The sequence below is a fragment of the Typopeltis vanoorti genome, chromosome 17, assembly GCF_054136105.1.
Source record: "Typopeltis vanoorti isolate ZY-2024b chromosome 17, IOZ_Tvanoo_1.0, whole genome shotgun sequence".
Lineage (NCBI taxonomy): Eukaryota > Metazoa > Arthropoda > Arachnida > Uropygi > Thelyphonidae > Typopeltis > Typopeltis vanoorti.
This window is the reverse complement of record NC_143565.1, coordinates 97,055,089-97,075,463: the sequence shown is the minus strand read 5'-3', so window position 1 is coordinate 97,075,463 and position 20,375 is coordinate 97,055,089. Positions and strand designations below refer to the sequence as shown.

The 20,375-nt window shown below is 34.7% G+C and overlaps 1 protein-coding gene across 7 annotated transcripts in view; it reads right to left on the bottom strand.

Annotated features, from left to right (window-relative positions):
• Nucleotides 1–20,375, bottom strand: part of Asph (Aspartyl beta-hydroxylase) — a 284,141-nt gene that overhangs the window by 214,606 nt on the left and 49,160 nt on the right. For all 7 annotated transcript variants that reach the window (XR_016549637.1, XM_090406732.1, XM_090406733.1 and 4 more), the window contains exon 4: nucleotides 13,710–13,822. Coding sequence is in view for 6 of the 7 variants with exons in the window: in XM_090406732.1 (XP_090262858.1) it covers nucleotides 13,710–13,822 (113 nt within the window). In the remaining variant the exon portion in view is untranslated. The remainder of the gene's footprint in view (nucleotides 1–13,709; nucleotides 13,823–20,375) is intronic.

Here is a 20,375-nt window from a genome sequence, read left to right as displayed (position 1 = left end):
CAAGATATTTTGAAGACTAGTAATGAAAAGGGAGAAATCGAGGCTCATAAAAGTGAACTGGAAACCAAACATAAATATATTCTGGATGTCTGAAATAATTGCGGGCTAAACTATACTGGTGTGGTAGGCAGAGTGGACAGTTAATCTGTTGTCTAACCAATAGACTATGGACATTGATATTAATGAATGTCTTTAGGTGGAAAGTGAATTATCAATTCACTTTATATATAATAGTGAATTATTCCTGTTAAAAATAAACAGGAATAAAAATGTCCAAAAGAATAGAAGCAAGTGTATCAATACCATAGATAGAAAAGTCATAAGAAACCTGAAATGTAGAAAGGCAGCTGGGGTAGATTTTATGTTCAATTCAATATTGAACATAAAATGCTAAAATATCAATAGTGTAAAAGCTTTGAAATGGGTGATACTGCATAATCCAGAAGGCTTCATGCACAATCAATACCTAGATGTTTGGTGTAGAGCTCTTATTGTACCAATTTAAAAAAAAATAATAATAAAAATTGGAATGCAAAAAAGCCAAAGGAGAGTTTAGGAAAGATTTATGCAAGAATACTTGAAAAATGGCTAAGAACACGTTTGTTAAAGACATAATTGGCAAAATCTGTTGCTACGAAATTACAGAATTATAATACAGGCTCTCTATTTAAGCTTTGTCGATCTTATAAAAGAGGAGAACACAGTAACAGAAGAAAATCTACACAAAACAATGAATCTGTATGGCATATATAAACAGCTTATACATAAGGTGCCAATCAACAGAAATGAAAGATATGCATAAAGTTGGTTTGATGTTAAATCAGGTGAGGCAAGAGTATGTTATCTCCACTGTTATTCATCATTTATAGGAATTAAATAATAAGGAGAGTGGAATTAAATTTGACAACAAAATCAGATATATTAAATTCGGTTCTTTATTCTTTGTTGACAATGTGATCTTAAATAAATGTCCTAGATGTATTCAGGAATGATTAAACCGCAATGCAGTGATAAATTTGATATGAAAATCAGCAATAAAAAAAAGCAACTCAGAAAATATCAACTGAATGTTCAGTGATGAAACTATGCAGCAGACTACAGATTTCATCTATATTTAGTGATGATGACAAATATGGAAATAAATAACAGTTTAAGTTATTGATAACTCCTCAAATATAGTGCAGGCAGTGGCCTTGCTAGACACAATTTCCACACCATAATTATTAAACTAAGGAACCAGTGCCTCCTCCACTCAAGAGTACAGTTTAAAGTGGTTCTTGCAGGCTTGGTGATAGATAGTAAACACACTTGTTAGGAACATTTCAGGAGGCTTCCTGATCAGCCTGCAAATAATTTTGCTGCTGCTTACTCAAAGAAAGAGTAAGCAGCAGCAAAATTGCAGAGAAAACTGTTGTAACCACACCTGGATTGGGGTCTGGGGTATCCCTCTGTAGAAGTCGTGTTCAAAATTCCTTCATCCCTACTGCATGCCCCTATTCTATAAATTTCTTCATATTCCATTAAGATGAAAGACAACATAACAGATTATATCAGGATTTTAAAAAATTTCAAAAATCAATAAAAAAATTTCAAAAAAATAAAAGCACAAAACAACCAGCAAAAAACAATAACATATACTCAAAAAAATACAACAAAACAAAATATAACATCCAAGACATCCAATGAACCTCATTGGCATCCTCTACAAATAGAGTTCACTTAAACTTTCCACAGTGCATCACGCCTTTTTCAAGAAAGGAGAAGATGCATTTTTGTCAGGTCAAGCCAAAAGTTAACAATAAATGTCAAAGACCTGAAATCTCCTTAATATGCTTGAGATTCCAGTGCTTCATTTTTTGTTGCCTTCATTTGCTGCTTTTACAGTTCTAATTCTCATGAACATACTATGAACAAGCATCATCTTTTCATTTGAAGGTTCAAGAATGCTAGGTTATAAACTATTAACAATGATCAACATCCAATATATTATTATTATTATTATAAGAGACCTACAGGGGTGCTTAAGGGTCAAAGTTGTATAACTAAGGAGACCTCCACATAGCCTTTAAAGGAATGCGGAGAACTGACCAGGGCTTCTGACCTAATGTCTAATCCTCACCTTCTCGTGGTGCACCCTGTTGGGTATCTCCCTGGATACTGAATGAACGAGGATGGGCTGGCAATTTAGGATTTAGCCAACCAAATTGTATTCTTATTGGCTTAAACCAATATAGAAAATGATGGTACAACATGACAAAATTTCATGCCGGCTGGGACGTCGCCCAGTTAAACAAGGCCCCCGTTGTTTTCGCCAGGGAACCAAGGCAAACATCGAAAAGCCAGCTACCGGAACAATTCTGAAAGCACATCCCAACTCAATATCACCAGAGCTAAAGATCGATACTATCAACATAAGAAGCCTGAATGGCAAAGAAATGGAGCTAGCTGAGGAATTAGATAAGTACCATATCGACATAATAGGGGTGACTGAAACAAAAAAAAGACAAAACCTGGTGAGATCTTTCTGAGCATTAAATACAAAATGTTATATTTAGGAAATGACAATCAAGGAAGAGAAGGAGCAGCCATAGTATTCAACACAAAATACGAGGCTAATCTTCATGAATGGTAGGCAGTCTCAAGTAGAGTAATGTGGGCAAATATCAGAATGGGGAATTGGACAATGAGACTTATTTGTGCCTATGGTACCACAGAAGGTTCTAAGGTAGAAGTGGAGGAATTTTTTGATGCTTTAGAAAGAGCAACTGACACAACGAAAAAGGAAAAGTTGGTCCTTTTTGGGGATCTAAATAGCAGAGTAGGAAATGATTGTCAGACATACAAAAATATTTTGGGAAAACTTGGAGAAAAGAGCAAAGTTAATAATAATGGCAATTACCTGTTGGATTTCTGCTCAGGACATGGACTGGTTATTACTAACACCATGTTCCAACATAAAAATGTGCACAAATTCACATGAAGATAAGAGGCAAGGAATAAGAAAAGTCTCATTGACTATGTTACTGTTGATAGTGATGTTTTCTCCCTGGTGCAGGACACCAGAGTGTACAGAGGATTTGAAATTGGAAGTGATCACTATTTAATCTTGAGCAGGATAAAATTGAATTTCATATTGAAAAGAATAACATGTAAGAAAGTTTTAAAGCAAATAAAAGTTGAGCAGCTCACAGATGTTAACTGCAGAAATACACAAAGATTATTGAAAAGAAAATGAAAGAGTTTGAGAACAGGAACCAAACCTTGGAGATTCACTGGCAAGCCTTGAAGAAAACCCTAATTGATTCAGCCAGAGAGGGATGTGGTGAGGTTGTCTGCAAGGATAGAAAAATCAGAACTCCATGGTGGACACAGGAAGTTAAAGAAGCAGTAAAGGAAAAGAAGAAAGCATATCAAAAGTTCCTGGCAAATAAGTCAGCTTGTGCTCTTAGAGAATACAGAGACAAATGTAAGAAAGCTAAACACTGTGTAAAACTAGCTAAACAAAAGTCATGGGAGGACTTTGGTAAGAACATAGAAAATAAATATCAAGAAAGTGGTAAGATATTCTGGAGGTTGTTGAAGAAGCTTAGAAATGGAATAAAGAGTGCTGTAAAAGAAGTTAGAGATGATAAAGGTGACATGAAAACAGGAGAAAAAGATATCCTTGAAGTATGGAGTAATTACTTTCGAAAAATTGCTAAATGAAACAAGCAGTGATAGCACAGTGGTAAAAAAACACTCAACAGACATACAGTCAGAAATACATATCCATACTTGAAGTATGGATATATGTAAGGCTTGAAATGTGGAAAGGCAGCAGGAGTAGATGATATTCGACCAGAAATGCTGAATATGGTGGTATAAGTGTCTTACAGTGGCTGCGCTGCATAGTTCAGAAAGCCTAGACAGAGGGAAGAATTCCTGATGATTGGAGTAGAGTTCTAATAGTACCCGTATATAAAGAGGGAAATAAAACTGAATGTAAGAATTACAGAGGTATTTCCCTACTGAGTGTTCCTGGCAAGATCTATGCAAGTATACTTGAGAAACGGTTGAGAAGAATTGTGGAAGAAAAGCTTGGTGAAGAACAAGCTGGATTCAGGCCAAATAGAGGCTGTCAGGATCAGATCTTCGCTTTAAGACAAATAGTGGAGAAATCATGGGAATATAACAAAGATCTGTATTTAAGTTTTGTTGATCTGGAAAAGGCATATGACAAGGTGCCAATAGAGAAGCTATTCAATACGCTGCAGTTATATGGTGTCAATGGGGCATTATATCAAGCAATACTTAGTCTTTATTTGAGTTGTAAGTCAGCAGTTAGAATTGAAGGAAGTACAGGAAGATGGTTTAATGTTAAATCTGGTGTGAGACAAGGATGTACATTATCCACTCTGTTATTCATCATCTATATGGATCACATTATGAAGGAAAGTGGTATTAAACATGATATCAGAATTCTAATGTTAATGTCAGCTCTTTGCTTTATGCAGACGATGTTATACTTCTAAATAAATCCGCTACACGTTTGCAAGATTCCCTGACTAAATTGAGTAACTGTTGTAATAGATATGGCATGAAGGTCAGCATTAAAAAGACAAAGACAATGAAAATAGGTAGAATTGTTGTAAATGTCAACTGTGTTGTGAATAGGGAACCAGTGGAAGAAGTAAAACATTTCAGCTACTTAGGCACGATTTTTACTGAAGATGGTAAATTAAATATGGAAATAGACAACAGAATCAACAAAACTGGTATGGTAGTTAAATTGTGAATGAAGATATTTTGTATGTTTTAATACTTCATTCACATTTAACATAATCTACCATGGAAATAATATTTGTTGTTAGTCTCTTGCTTGTAATATATTATTCACATAAATGCTTTCAGTTTTGTTTGCTATTAATTAATTATTTAATCTTAGAATATGTAATAATAATGAAAAGACTCTATATAAACATGTCATTCATTTTATTTTATTTATTCCTGTGTTAATATCATAAGAAGCAGTGCATATATATTATAAGAATTTGTATTTATCATATTTAAATGTATATTATATGAATTGTAAAATATCCTTTTATTTTGTTTCTGTATGTAAGAGTGATTTTATGTAATTCTTCTGAATGAATTTGATTGGCTGCTGAAGGAGAAATGGAGTGTGTTTTAGTCAGCGCGTGTTGTTTAGAATGTGAATGGCTGTGATATGGAGTGAAGCCAGTAGATGCAAGCTGACCGGATTTTGGCAGGAAGAATGAACGATTTTAAATGGAAAACGAAAGTAAAGAAAAGGAAAAGCGTTCAGGACAACAAGGAGTGAAGTAACAGGTGGCAGTAAGGGGATTTGGAAAAGCCGTAAATAGATTAAGAAAGGACTGGGAAATTAATAGGCAATTTGGAAGATTTCTACGGAATTCTAAAACTACAACGAATTCCAATTGTTCTGAGGAAGAATAGTGCAAAGCTGAATTTAATGCATAGAAGAAAATAAGGAATAAGTAAATTACCTAAAACGAGTGCATCAAGACTTGTGAAACTGTATGTTTAATATTTCAGTTATTATAGTGAAGATTTCTTTTGAATAGTGTTACTTCAAAGTAATAGTTAACTACAGTTTTAAATGTGCCCATAGCAAATCCAGTGTGTAAAAGGTGTAACCCGGTAAGAGCAGCCCTTTTTGTATTTCAGTGTGAAGAAATAAGAGTTAGCTCCGCCTGATATATCTTAACATTAACTGTGGCGTTCTACTAAAAATAGCCGAAGTATGAAGCTTTAAAGTGTTTCCCCCTTGAAACGATAACTGCCTCATAATTAAATTAAGTGTTTGATGACTAAGAGAGAATTAGAGAATTCTACATTAAGAATAATTACTGTAAAATTCTGGAACGTTGAACTGTGTGAACCATTTTCAATTATTCGGAAGAATATAGAATTGACAGCTGAATGTTTGATGCCTATAGTATTATGTTTGTTATGAGTATTTGAACTAAGTTGATGTATAAAAGAATTATCTCATTGAATAGAGACAAGCTGTGATAATAGTATTTAAGCATTGAAGAATAAGATCTGTAAATTTAACTTTAATTTTTAAACCAAACCGAGTGGCTACTAGTGTCTTAGAGATATTTTAAATATTGTTCAATTAGATGATCTTGCTTAGAAAATTATGCTTAAATGTACATGTTCTATAACCCTGTATTAAATGTTTATTTTATTGGATTCAATTTGTTGTTTGCCTGATTTTTCTTCATTGCACTGCTCATAAAACCCTCGGCCTGTATAAAGTGAGATTACAAAAGTTAGTTGATGATCGATTCCTCTGTATTATATAGGCTAATCTGAATACAGGGTGGTGCAGTATAATATAAATTTCCTTATATTCGGATCAGTATCAATCAGCATCTAACAAAATAAAAGCGGAATTTAAAGAAATAAGAATAGATCCAACTAACCAACATAAATAGATAAATTAGCAAGATAGGACAACACAACAGTAGGAAGTCAATTGAATAAATTCATATGGAATAAGAGAGAAATTAGTCAGAACACTAAATTAGCTGTATGCAAGACAGTGTTCAAACCAGTTTTAACTCATGGATCTGAGAGCTGGGTCAGAAGTAAAACACTTGACCAAAGAGTCCTTGCAGATATGAGTCCTGAGAAAGATTAGAGGCATGAACAGATGGCATCAATGGCAATATCATATTAAAAACGGGGATATTAGGAAAGAACTTGACATTGTCAGCATCCAGGAATGCGTTAGATACCACTCAGGTGGTATGATAACTTAAACAGAATGGGCGAAGGAAAGATTAGCAAAACACGTGTTCTCTGCCAGGTTGGCAGCAAAATGATCCAGAGGAAGACCAAGATATAGGTGGATTGATATGGTACAAAGTGCCTTAGACGATAGAAATATAAGATCTGATGATGTTGGAGTCTTGACAAATGACAGATTGATTTGGAGGAAAATTGCAGATAGGAAGTTAGTAATGATATAAATTTTTTATGTAGTACTATCATATCCTGTACACCCCTTTAGGGTACATATCAGGAATTTGATGATGATGATGATGAGACCTCCAGGAAGTCAGGGACTCATCAAGGAAGGCCACGCATCGCTCACACCACATCATACCTTCTCTTGAATTTATTCATACCATTTACACTCACAACCTCCAAATGCAAGCTATTCTAGTCACGCACCACTCTATGAGAGTTAAATCTAATCTCACCCCTTTCTTAACTACATTCATTCTCAACTGCCATGAATGCCCCCAGTTCCTCTCCACACCCTCCATAAAATGAATCCCTTTAAGTATAATCCTTTCAGAGATTTGTAAGTCCCTATCATATCACCTCTCTTCCTGCTATCTACTAGCATCTGCAGTTCAGTCCACAAATTCTCAATATCTCCTCATAATCTACATTTCATAGTCCTGATAACATTATTCTCTTTTGTATCCTCTCCATGTATTATCTGCATCACTTCAGAAACCAGGAAACCAGATATGTTCACAATAAACCTGACAAAGTCATATCAAAGCTTTGTAAAGTGGCAAAATATATATCATTATTGTGGTTGATACAATGAAGGACTTCATCAATTTCTTTAAAAATACATTTGAATATGTAAATACTTCTGTGTAGTAACTTAGCATCATTCCAAAGGATCCTGTAGCTAGTATTATTAATATGGTCAACTCTCACCCCAAAAAACACCATTATAACAATCTATTCGCCACAATGCTGTATTCACTACAGCATTGTACTAAATTCTCTAATATTTGCTAATTATTCTCTAAAAAAACTATTTCTGTGATCCCTAGGAGTGCTACAGAGCTGATTGTAAAATGTTCTGTAAAGCCCGACTTGCAACACTTATTTATTTATTTCATAAGACTGGTGTTCAAAATTATGTTTTGCATTGAAATAATCAGTATCTATAGAATAACATTTTTATTATTTCATCTTATGTACTATACGACATCATCAGTACAACTAACGAAAAGCAATAGGAATTGAATTCCAAAAACAGTAGTGTGCATGCTTAAACTGGAATCCCTCTATGTATACAGTCGCATGTTCATGGATTAAAAACTAATGGGATGAAATTAAAATTACTTACATTAAAATACAGCAGATAAGTTATTGAATACAACTGAGGAAAATAGTTCCCCAAACTTTTGGAATAGTGAGACAGTCATTTCATTTAAGATTAGGTCAATGAAGTAAGTCTTCAGCACTTTCTTTATATAAACATTCATGTTTATATGTGTGGATCTATGTAGTAACTTGGCATTTTGCCATTTTGGAATTTGGAGCATTTCTGATTCCATGTTGTGCAAGGTCAGATTTATGAGGTTTGATAAGTTTGTAGGTTTGTGAGGCAGTGTGGTCTTGATGGATAAGTAATTCAGAGATTTAAGTAATCTTAATTTCAGCCCAGTAGTTTTTAATCGATGAACGACCGTATACATAGAGGGAATCCAATTTAAGCAAGCACACTATTTTTTTCTTTAATTCAATTTTTATTGTTGTTCATTAGTTGTACCGATGATGTCTTATGATAATTAAGATGAAATACCCTGATAAAAAGGGTTATTTATAGTTCATACGTGTTATTCTATAGTTATGGATACTCCACAGGTTTCACTATATATATATTGTAAAATAAGTTGAATGACTTAAACCGAGAGTTAGGTAAAAAAAAAAAAAAAAGGGGTTTAATAGTAAAACACGACTAGTTTCGGCTTATAACAGCCTTCATCAGGTGACATTATAAAAGAAAAGAAAAACACTAAACACCGAAGGTTAAAAAAAATATGAACAACATAGAGAGTCTCTATACATAATTAGCATGAAAACTTTGTAGTTGTATTTATATTTATACACACACACACACACACACACACACACACTAGGGGGCTCTTCCCCCCCCCCACCCAGCTCCCCGAGTTCCGGGCTGGTAGGCCAGTTCTCCTTGAATTCTGATGACTCAACACTCAGGGGGCTACTTACTTGATCAAAAATATTTCGTAATAATTTTAAAAAGATATAAGACTTTGAAATTCTAACATTATGACATTAAAGTTGGATAAATTCAGAAAAGAATGATACCCAACATATATATGTAGGATTTAAAATAGGCCCGATTTTATAACGTGACATATAGGGTGTCCCAAAATTCACGTAAGATTTAAATTTAGAGGCATTTGTGCGGTACAGCATTGCCAACAAGAAAAAAAAGACAGCGTGACAGCTGACAGTTCAGGGTTATTAAAAATGGAGCGCTACACGAAAGAACAACGCATTTTCATTGTTGGGCAATATTTTAAAAATAATGAAGATTTGGCAGCTACAGTACGTAATTTTCATACAAAATATGGTCGGAATAGTGATTTAACTTCATCAACTGTGAAAAAGATTAATTAAAAAATTCAAGGAAACTGGATCAATTAGTGATCTCATACACTCTGACCATCCTTCAACAAGTCGTTCAACAGAAAACATCGAAGCAGTTCGTGAGAGTGTTGCTGAGAGTCCAGGAACATCAATTCGGCACCATGGTCTTGAATTGGGCATTTTGAGAAGCTCTCCACAGCGTATTCTCATGAAAGATTTGCATCTTTATGCTTACAAAGTTCAACTGACTCAAGAAATGAAGCCTACTGACCACACACAGCGAAGAGAGTTCGTTGAATGGATTATGGAACAACAAGTGGATGCTTATTTTTTGAACAAAATCATCTTCAGCAATGAGGCTCATTTTCATCTTGATGGCTTCATTAATTGACAAAATTGTTGCATTTGGGGTTCAGAAAATCCACGAGTGATTGTTGAGAAACAAATGCATCCACAACGTGTCACTGTTTGGTGCGGATTTTGGGCTGGAGGCATCATCGGTCCATTCTTCTTCGAAAATGCGGCTGGTAAGGCAATAACAGTTAATGGTGCTCGCTATCGCAACATGATAATCCAGTTTTTTGTGCCTAAATTGCAAGATATGGATGTGGACGACATGTGGTTTCAACAAGACGGTGCCACATGCCATACAGCGCCAGAACAATTCAATTACTGCACAAGTCATTTCCTGGTCATGTAATTTCCCGTTTTGGTGATATCACAATTGGCTGCCCAGATCATGTGACTTAACGCCGTTGGACTTTTTTCTTTGGGGTTTTTTGAAGTCTAAGGTTTATGCCAACAAGCCCACGACCACCCACACCTTGAAGGAGGAAATTGAGCACTGTATCAACGAAATTCAGCCACATTTATGCAAAATGGTAATGGAAAATTTCGACAAAAGAGTGCGTATGTGCCAGCAAAGCCGTTGAGGCCATTTACCCGATATGCTATTCCATGCATAACCCTGTACTGTATACTTTATGAATCAATAAGAAATTACAATTTTTAATTAAAAACCTGTGTTTTCTATCAAAATTACTTCTTGCGTGAATTTTGGGACACCCTGTAAAAATGTTTCAAATTTCAGCTTATCTTTTTATATATATATAGAATGGATATACCAGTATGCCCAAAGAAAGACAAATTGCAGTGAAAGGAATATGATAGCAATAAAGGATGCACTTTGTCTTTTAGAAAAAGGAAAGCAGACTAATTTTGGATGATAAGTCTGTATATGACTGCAGGTTAAAATTTCTTAAGGACACCAGAAATATGTTCAGAAATTTATTATACAAAATGGAAATCCTGTGCAAATTATCTCTTCTCATAGAATTAGGAGGGAGAAAAAAGTTGGTGATTTTATCCATGATTTTGGGTATTAACTGTTGAGCAAGGAGGTTTGCCTAATAATAGAGTTTTTTTTTTGAAAAAACATTCTGAAGAGCAGACAATGTGTGATCTTCATAGCAGTGATTTCATGATACCATATTATTTCAGATGATGTGCTGATATTTGAATATCGTGGTCTAAGAAATTAAGTTTGTTGTATGCAGAAGTGGTGATAGAGCCATGCTTCTCATTTAATGAATGTCTAGAAATTATTAAGTATCATAAGAATTTGATTCTTGAAGAGATCTAGTTCTTGCTATGTGTTTCCAGATGACAAGAATGTCACAACATAATAGATCCAGAGACAGAATTTGGGATTTAGAGTAGATATTTTTTCTTCTAAGTGTTCTAAATAAAAAATAAAATAAAAAATTGTTCTAAATAAAAAAAAAAATGCTCAACTCTAGCCAGTTATTTATTTAGAACACTTAGAAATAAAAATATCTGCTCTTAATCCCAAACCCAATCTCTAGATCTATTATGCCGATGATGTTTTTGCTATTTGGAAAAAACACAATACAAAAACTAGATGTCTTACCACAAAGAGTAATGACTTACAACCTAGAATAAAATTCATCCAAAAAGATTCTAATGGTATTTTATGATTTTTAAATTTCATGTTAAATGATAAGCAGACAGCTCTATCACCACTTCAACGTACTGCAAACCTAAAACCTAACTTCTCAAGCAACTATATGAATAAAACATCAGCACATCATCCTTCACAAAAATATGGTATCAAAATCATTGCCCAGGATTCCACACTGTTCTTCAGAAATGTCTCTTCTATAAGAAATCTCTATTATGCAAACTTCCTCCTCTCTCAACATTTATATATATTGATTTCATACGGAAGCAGAACTTAAAGCACAGTAGTGCTATATAAAGGGGAGGGTTGGAAAAGAAGTTTACTGACATTTTTCTTGAAGAATTGGAGGCTGTTGTCTGAGAATACCTTAAGAGAAAGGCTGTTCCAGAGGTAGATGGAATAAAAGAGGAAGACGAGAAGCAGGTTCAATGCGTTTGAGGTTACACTGTTCAGCAGCTGCTGCTCTTGTTTTAACAGGATCAACAGAAAGTGGAGAAATAATGGATGTCAGTTCAACAGAGAATGATAACAGAATTAACTGTAGAAAAGACACAGTGCTAAAACAATGCATCTAGAGGTTGAAGTAAGTCAGCAAGGAGAGGGAGGGATAATCTATACGCTGAATTGTTCTTCTCAGAAAAGGATCAAGAATTTTTAGGGAAATTTAACGTGCACCACCCTAAATATGTGAACAGTATTTTAAGGATAGGCAGATTTTAGGAATATGTATAGAGTTAGGCTGATGAATGAATGTTATCCATTTTTAGTGGAAAACAATGTCTAATTTTTATAATGGCTGGAGATAAATATTTTGTTTAGTGATTTGTCTATTACTGAGGGTAAGGATAATATGATATAGAGGTTTCAATAAAGGGATCTCGGCTTACAAAAATGAGCTGAGATCCCTTTTGTGAAAGAAAAGGCAAGCATTTTGGAGGCAATATATGTGACCAGTTATCATTGCCTCATTGAAGGAGTAAGCCTCCATAGCTCAGTCAATATGGACAAATTCCTTTGAACCATTGTATCATCATCATCATCTAAGACAAAGTTGACTTCCTGGCATCATTCTTCTCCTCCAACTCCTACATCAGTAATTAATGCAAAGTATTCTCAGCATTACCATAAGAATGGCAAACCACATGCATCCAATAGTCATCAAAAAAATCTTGAATAGCACAGATACCAACAAGTCTTCCGGTCCTGATGGTATTCTCCCCTCCCCAACTGTTCTTAAAACTTGTACTCCTGAAATAACGCTATCTTGTATTGTCTTTAGAATCTCTACTTATATGTCATCTTCTCTTCAACATGAAGGCTATATTAAACCATTTAGCAATTTTTTCAGCTATTACATAACTTACTTTGACGCACGCTTCACTCTCTTCCCTCTGCCTTTTAAGGAGATGGTTCACATTGTCCCCACAAAGTGACCCTTGAAGATGATCAAAATTGGATGCATGCTTTGTCTCATAGTCTTTTAAATCTTTTAATACTGACACTGACTCACGACAAATTGAACACACTGGCTTATCGTCAATCGGCACAAAAAAGTACAAACTGGTCCACTTTTCATTAAAAACCTGACAATAATCACGTGATTTACACTTTTTACTCATAGATGCCATAGTGATGAAAGGTGAACCCAAAAAATGATCCAAAATGGCCGTGTAACAGTTATTATCTGCTGAATATGTCTCACACTAATGAAAAAAGTCTGGCAATATAAAACCATAATAGGCTATGGCTGACACGACAAACTTGCGTGCACTTATACACGAATATCACACTGTTCACAACTGACCGTGGATGAGATCTTCTTGTATTTATATGAAAATAACGAAGTATCGAGAACCTTCGAGATGTACCTGGAAGGCACTAGACAGCGCACTCAAATGAACTACTGCTTCAGCCATCTTGCGATGTTAGTACTAGTACTTATGTACTGCTTGGTGCTGATAGATGGGCTGAAGAAGCATGTCTATTTAATATTTATTTTTATAGGATTTTATGTCAAGTATCAAATGCACAGCGTTACTTGTGAATCTGGAAAGCATCTTAGAATTCTAAATACCACAGTATAGCTTAGTGGCCCACAAGCTTCATTGAAATTCTTTTTTATTTAATTTATTTTATTTGTTTTGTTTTAATGTTATGTAGTTATTTTTTCCAAAATGGCCGGCGGGCCACAGCAGAGGTCCATGCGTTGAAGACCCCTGGCTTAGACAAAAATGATATATACATATATAGACTTATAGAGCAGGTTAAATGAGAGAGTATATATGTCCTATACACATGCATCAATTTAAATCCTAAAATTTACCAGTGAAACAGATTCTTGTGTATCATCATCCCTTTCTTCTGTATCTTCTGAAATTATCCCTTCATTTGCTTCATTTTCTTTTTCAAGCCAATCATCTAAAATATCTATTGTTTCTGAAATTAATTACAACAAAACAATTTAAAGATTATTAAAGTAAGAAAAACTTAGACATGCATAAAAAGTTTTACAATGTATGGAAAAAAAATATTTAGTTCTCATTTTATAATTTGACATGCTGAGTACAAAAATTAACTATTTTCTCTATCACACATATAGATTCCTTGCAAATTATTATTAGAGTTCATCAGTCATCAGAGACTATTCAAAGATGGCTACAATTCACCAACACATTCTTTCCTAAATGCATTCATTCAAACAATTGGCACTCACTATCTCAGGGTAAGTCATTCCAAAGTGCACTGCTCCATGAGAGAAAAATTGAGCTCTCTTCCCTTTGTTCATTAGATTCATCCCTTAACCTCCAAGGATATCGTCTTGTACTCCATCACCATCAATAAAATGAAAAATTTCATCTACTACTTTGCTATGAGTGCAACAAACTAGCTGCAAGTAATACATTTTTATTACACTTAGTAACTTGAAGTTGGGTCATTCTTAGATGATCTCTTATCAAGAGGTTCATTAATTTAATAGGAGGGAAAATCACTACCAATATCAAATGGACTTTCATGCGATGGTATGGTGAAGTCATTTTTCATTTGGATCAAATTTGATAACTTATTGGCAAATTAAAAATCATAGATAATACATTTTAATTTCTTGGATTGATCAGAGTTTGGACTGATTTATTTTCAATTTGGTCTCAAAATGAAAATAAATCAATCCGAAGTTTAGAAACAGTTTAAGAAATGCAAAAATGAGAAAGCAGTTCAATGTAATTATTATCCAAAGCAGATTCTGTGTAAGAGAAAATTTAATCACATTTTAAAAGAAGCACCAAGGAAAATGAAAAATAATTAAAGCTAATCAATCAATTTTAAACTTTTTTTGTTGTTGTTGTTAAACAAGAAAATTGTTAAAACAAGAAAAGATGTTAAACAAGTGTTCTATCTGGACTGGCCAGTGAAGACAGTTCTCAATTCAAACACCTGCCAATAGCTCCTTTATACACAAATTAATTTTTCAAAGGGAATTATATATTACTAAAGAACCAGTCAGATATGTTAAAGCTAATTTTTGCTAAGATCAAAAAATAAAGGCAAATGTCAAAACTCAAAGAATTAACAGAATTGGATCATCGATTTAGCTTTACTTTTAATGAGTGGATCAGTACTGGAAATAAAAGATATTTCACTATTATCGTTCCTTCAGATGATGCAAAAATTTTAATTTAGGATTAGATTGTATACCCAGAAAATGTTCGTCGGTTGACATTCAGAATATTGTTCACTTACAAATGCATGAATCTTGAATCTTTGGGACTTATTTGGAACTTAGCCAATCAAATTGTACTATTCTATTAACTTAAACCAAATGCATAAAGGATGAGATTTCATGCTGGTTGGAGCTTCACCCAGCTAAACAAGCCTCTGCCCCCTTAGTGCTTTTGTCAGGGAAAAGTCAGCTACAGGAATATAAACTCCAACTCTAAAAGAAGAATAAACCTAACATCAAAAGAAATTAAGAAAGGTACCATCAATATAAAGAGTATTAATGGAAAAGAAGTCTAACCTGCAAAAAAACAGGAAAAATACCACGTGGACAGGAATTACTGAAACAAAGAAGACAAAAAAACTGGTAAGATCTTACTAAATAATAAGTATAGGATGTTATATATAGGCAATAACGATCAAGGAAAGAAAGGAGTAGCAATAGCATTCGATAGCAAACAAGAAAATAAATTTCCTGATTTCAATGTGATATGCATTTTTATCCTACTTGGAACTAAGTCATGGTCACTTCCAATTTCAAATCCTCTGTACACTCTTGTATCCTGAACCAGCAAACTATATCACTATCAACAATGGCATAGTCAATAAGTGTTTTCGTATTTCTTGTGTCTTTTCTCCATGTGAACTTGTCCACATCTTTATATACTGAAACATGACGTTAGTAATGACCATATCCGGTGCAGAAATTCAGAAGATACTTGGAATTACTATTAGCCTTTGTCATTTTCTCCAAATTTTCCCAAAACTTTCTGTACGCCTGGTAGGATTCATTTCCTGCATTGCTGTTTAGATCTCCAACAAGGACAACTTTTTTTCTATTTTCTTTATGTCTGTTGCCTGCTCTAATGACTCAAATTCCTCTACTTCTTCCTTAGGAGAACGTTCTGTGGGACCATAGGCAGCACAAATAAGTTTCAATGTCCATTTCTCCATTTTGAAAGAAATGCCAACACAACTCTACTTGAAAGTGCCTTCCAATTATGAAGTTCATCTTTGTGGTTAGTGTTGAATGCTACTGCCACTCCTTCATTTCCTTGATCTTTACTGCCCATTCTTTAACATCCTATACTTATTATTTAGTAAGATCTTGTGAGATCTTACTAAATGAGCATAATGAAAGTTTCTAGCAAATAAGTTGGCAGATATCCTAAAAGAATATAGAGAAAAATATAAGAAAGCTAAATTATGTGTAAAAGTAGTTAAACAAAAATTATGGGAAGACTTCGGTATAATATAAAAGATAAATATCAGGAAGGAAGCAAAATATTTTGGTGGCTATTGGTAATGCGTAGAAATGGAGGCAAAAGTACTGTAAAACAAATCAAAGATATTAAAGGTGACATGAAAACTGAAGATAAGGATTACTTTAAAACAGTTATACAAAACAAGCAGTGACAGAATAGTAGTAGAAAATGCAAACAGTAGTACATCAACACTTGAGACAAAAATGCTGTCAAAACACTTGAAATGTGCAATGGCAGCTGGAGTAGATGATATTTGACCAGAAACACTCATATATGAAGATATAAAAGTTTTGCAGTGGCTACACTGCATAATTCAGGGAGCCTGGTCAGAAAGTTAAATTATGTGTAAAAAATTGATTCTGGTTGATTGGAGTAGAGCTCTCTTTGTTCCCATCTATAAAAAAGGGAATAAAGCAGAATGTGGGAGTATATCAGATACTATAGGTAAGATTTATGCAAGAACACTTGAAAGGAGACAGAAAAATTATGGAAGAGAAACTTGGAAAAGAACAAGTTTAGGCCAAACCATTAAAACATGGTTCAAGATCATGTTTTAATTTTAAGATAAATAGCTGGAACATCATACAAGGAATCCATCCAAAGAAAAGCTTTTCAAAACACTACAATTATACAGGGCAATACAGTCGGCCTCATTGGCCAAGTGACTAGCATATCCTCTCTCCAGCCAAAAGGCTGCAGGTTTTAATCCAAGCGTGGGCATGGATGTTTGTGATTATCTGTGAAAATACTAGTGGTGGTGGGTGGTAGATGGTGCTGGTGTGGTTGCGGTTCATTGTAGTTGGTGGATTAAGTGATGGAGGCACCTGTAGAGTAGATGCCCTACCTTGATGAGTCTTTGGACTCCCTGGAGGTATCACGTAATAATAATAAATCAGCAGCACTGAAGGAAATACAGAAAGATGGGTAGAAAGGTTTATGTGTTGATAGTTCATGTTTCATTTATTTTGTTTTAATTCACAACACAAGTAAAAAAAAAAGTAATTAATATTTATTTAATTATTTGCTGATATTTTGTCAGTGTTATACCCAGAATGTTCTGAGAGCTTTCTACACTACATAATCAGCAACAATTAGTTAACACTGGAACCAGTTTAAAAATTGTAATGGAAAAAACAAGGAACTTAATCCTAACTAGTGCCATGTCTTGTTGTACAAAGACAGAAACAGAGTTAACAAGTATTAATTTGAATTGGTACAACTATACTTGTTAAGGTTAGAAAATGTTTAAAAGCTGCTGCTTATTCTAAAAGCCTTTTTACATGCCTTTCAATTTATTTGGGAATTCTTCATGGAGATGATATTGTACAGAAAGAACGATAATTCAGTAAGTGGAAGTTGAAATTGGCACAGCAGCTAAACAGGTTAACCTTCTGTTGAGATAGTAATGCAATACCAAACTGTGTCAAAATTAAAAGCATGTTTCATTTGGTCAAGGTTCAACATATTTACAAATGGGCTGAGCACTGATAGGTGAACATATTAGCACTACTGTGTGGAGTTGTCAAAAAAATAAATAAATAAAATAAAAAATATTGCTATCAACACTCTTATGCAACGAACTGTGTGATATTTTAAACCTTGAGCTGTGGGAAATCCTTCTCAACATTTTCAAAGCTACAGTAAAAAAATTCAAAAAAGTCAAAAGCTGGCACCAAAAGAAATTCAAAATCCTCCATTATTATAGAGCTACGGGCCGACAGCAAAATTACAACAGCATCACACTGTGGTAAATTTATCATCAATAGCCCTACCCTAACGGAGAAAGCTGTCAGCATATTAAGTTGAGGTTATAACTTTGTTATTACACCTTGGGAAGTTTCAAAAGGTGAAATAATGATGTTTGTAGAATGTGGAATATACGACCTGTCTCCAGTTGTAGCCGATACCATTCATTTAGATGCAGCTAACATTTTGAACCAAATCCAAACCTCCCAAAAGCAATATTTCACAAAGAGAATTCAATGCTTTAAAACAGACGTACAATAATAACAACACTGTGATAATGAATCAAACTGAATATGAAAAAAAAATGCACATTCTTTACAAAATCAGTCTACATGCAAAATCATAGATCGTGATCCTACTGACATACAAAAGAATAAAGTTTGTAAAGTATTGAAAACAGTTATTTCCTGGCTGAAAGAAACTATGAAGAAACTCAAGCCTTTTCATGTAAAGCCACCCAAAAATTTACAAACAGATATATCCCTACATTCAATTGTGGATAGTATAAACAGTTCATCATACAAATTTGCTAAACATCTGGAAAATTACTAGCTCCTCCACAGGCAACACTTCCTCATTTGTAAAAAATTCTGTTCACCTAAAAAGAATATTAAAATACCATAATTTCAAAAATTCATGATATAATGATTAGTTTCAATATTGCTTCACTATTCACCAATGTACCATTAACTGAGACCTTTAATTTTTACAGTTACATTTTGAATTATTCAAATTTGTAGTACATACTGGTTATTTCACATGGAAAAGGAAGATATGCAAACTAGATGAAAGATCCATAAGCTCCCCTCTTTCCCCAATTAGCCAATTTCTATACAGGGTGTCCCCGAATTCATGGCCCAAACGTGAGGGGATGTACATTTGTACATACCAAAATCACCAATATTCGTCATAGAATATGCAGCAGCAAAACGCAGTCAGGAGTCGGAAATGAAGGAGACAGACAGGTTTCCAGAGTGACATTTATTGGAGATCATTACAACAAATGTTCAAACGTCCACCCACCAACGTTGATACGAGGCACAACAGCGGAGTAGTGATTGGCGTACCTGCCCGTAAACACTGGGCTTGTTGCACACATCACCAGCTGCGACGGACAGTCGGGCTACCAGATCCTGTGCAGACTGCATGGGCATCTCGTACATGACACTCTTCAAATGTCCCCACAGAAAAAAATCGAGACAAGAAAGATCGGCGATCTGGGGAGCCACGGGATGGGACCACCGCGTCAATCCATCTGTTCGTTCCCAAATGTGGCATTAAGATGCTGATGCACGTCCATGCTGAAATGGGTGGGTCCTCATCGTGCTGGAACCACATATGGCAGTGGATGGTGACTTGAACATCCTGAAGCAATTCCGGCAAAACCTGTTGCAGAAAAATACGGTACGTTCGCCCATCAAGGCGGGCCGGCAGTAGGTAGGGTCCAATTAAGTAGTCACGCATGATCCCTGCCCAGACATTGACGGCAAATTGTAGGTACATGGCAGGAAATTGATGATGATGACGTGAACTGAATTGTGAAATGATTCAGAGTCAATGACAAATGAAATTATCCAATGATGTTTATTTCGCTCATTTCATAAAATAATGTAGGGAAAAAAAAAAAAAATTACTTTGAATTTTTCACTGACAGGGACATGGCATGCAGTCAGGAATACATATCCATACTTGAAGTAGAAAAAGCCATCAAAGGCTTGAAATGTGGAAAGGCAGCAGGAGTAGATGATATTCGACCAGAAATGCTGAAGTATGGTGGTATAAGAGTCTTACAGTGGCTGCACTGCATAGTTCAGAAAGCCTGGACAGAGGGACGAATTCCCGATGATTGGAGTAGAGCTCTCATAGTACCCATATATAAAAAGGGAAATAAAACTGAATGTGAGAATTAAGAGGTATTTCCCTACTGAGTGTTCCTGGCAAGATCTATGCAAGTATACTTGAGAAACGGTTGAGAAGAATTGTGGAAGAAAAGCTTGGTGAAGAACAAGCTGGATTCAGGCCAAATAGAGGCTGTCAGGATCAGATCTTCACTTTACGACAAATAGTCGAGAAAGCATGGGAATATAACAAAGATCTGTATTTAAGTTTTGTCGATTTGGAAAAGGCATATGACAAGGTGCCAAGAGAGAAGCTATTCAATACGCTGCAGTTATATGGTGTCAATGGGGCATTATATCAAGCAATACTTAGTCTTTATTTGAGTTGTGAGTCAGCAGTTAGAATTGAAGGAAGTACAAGAAGAT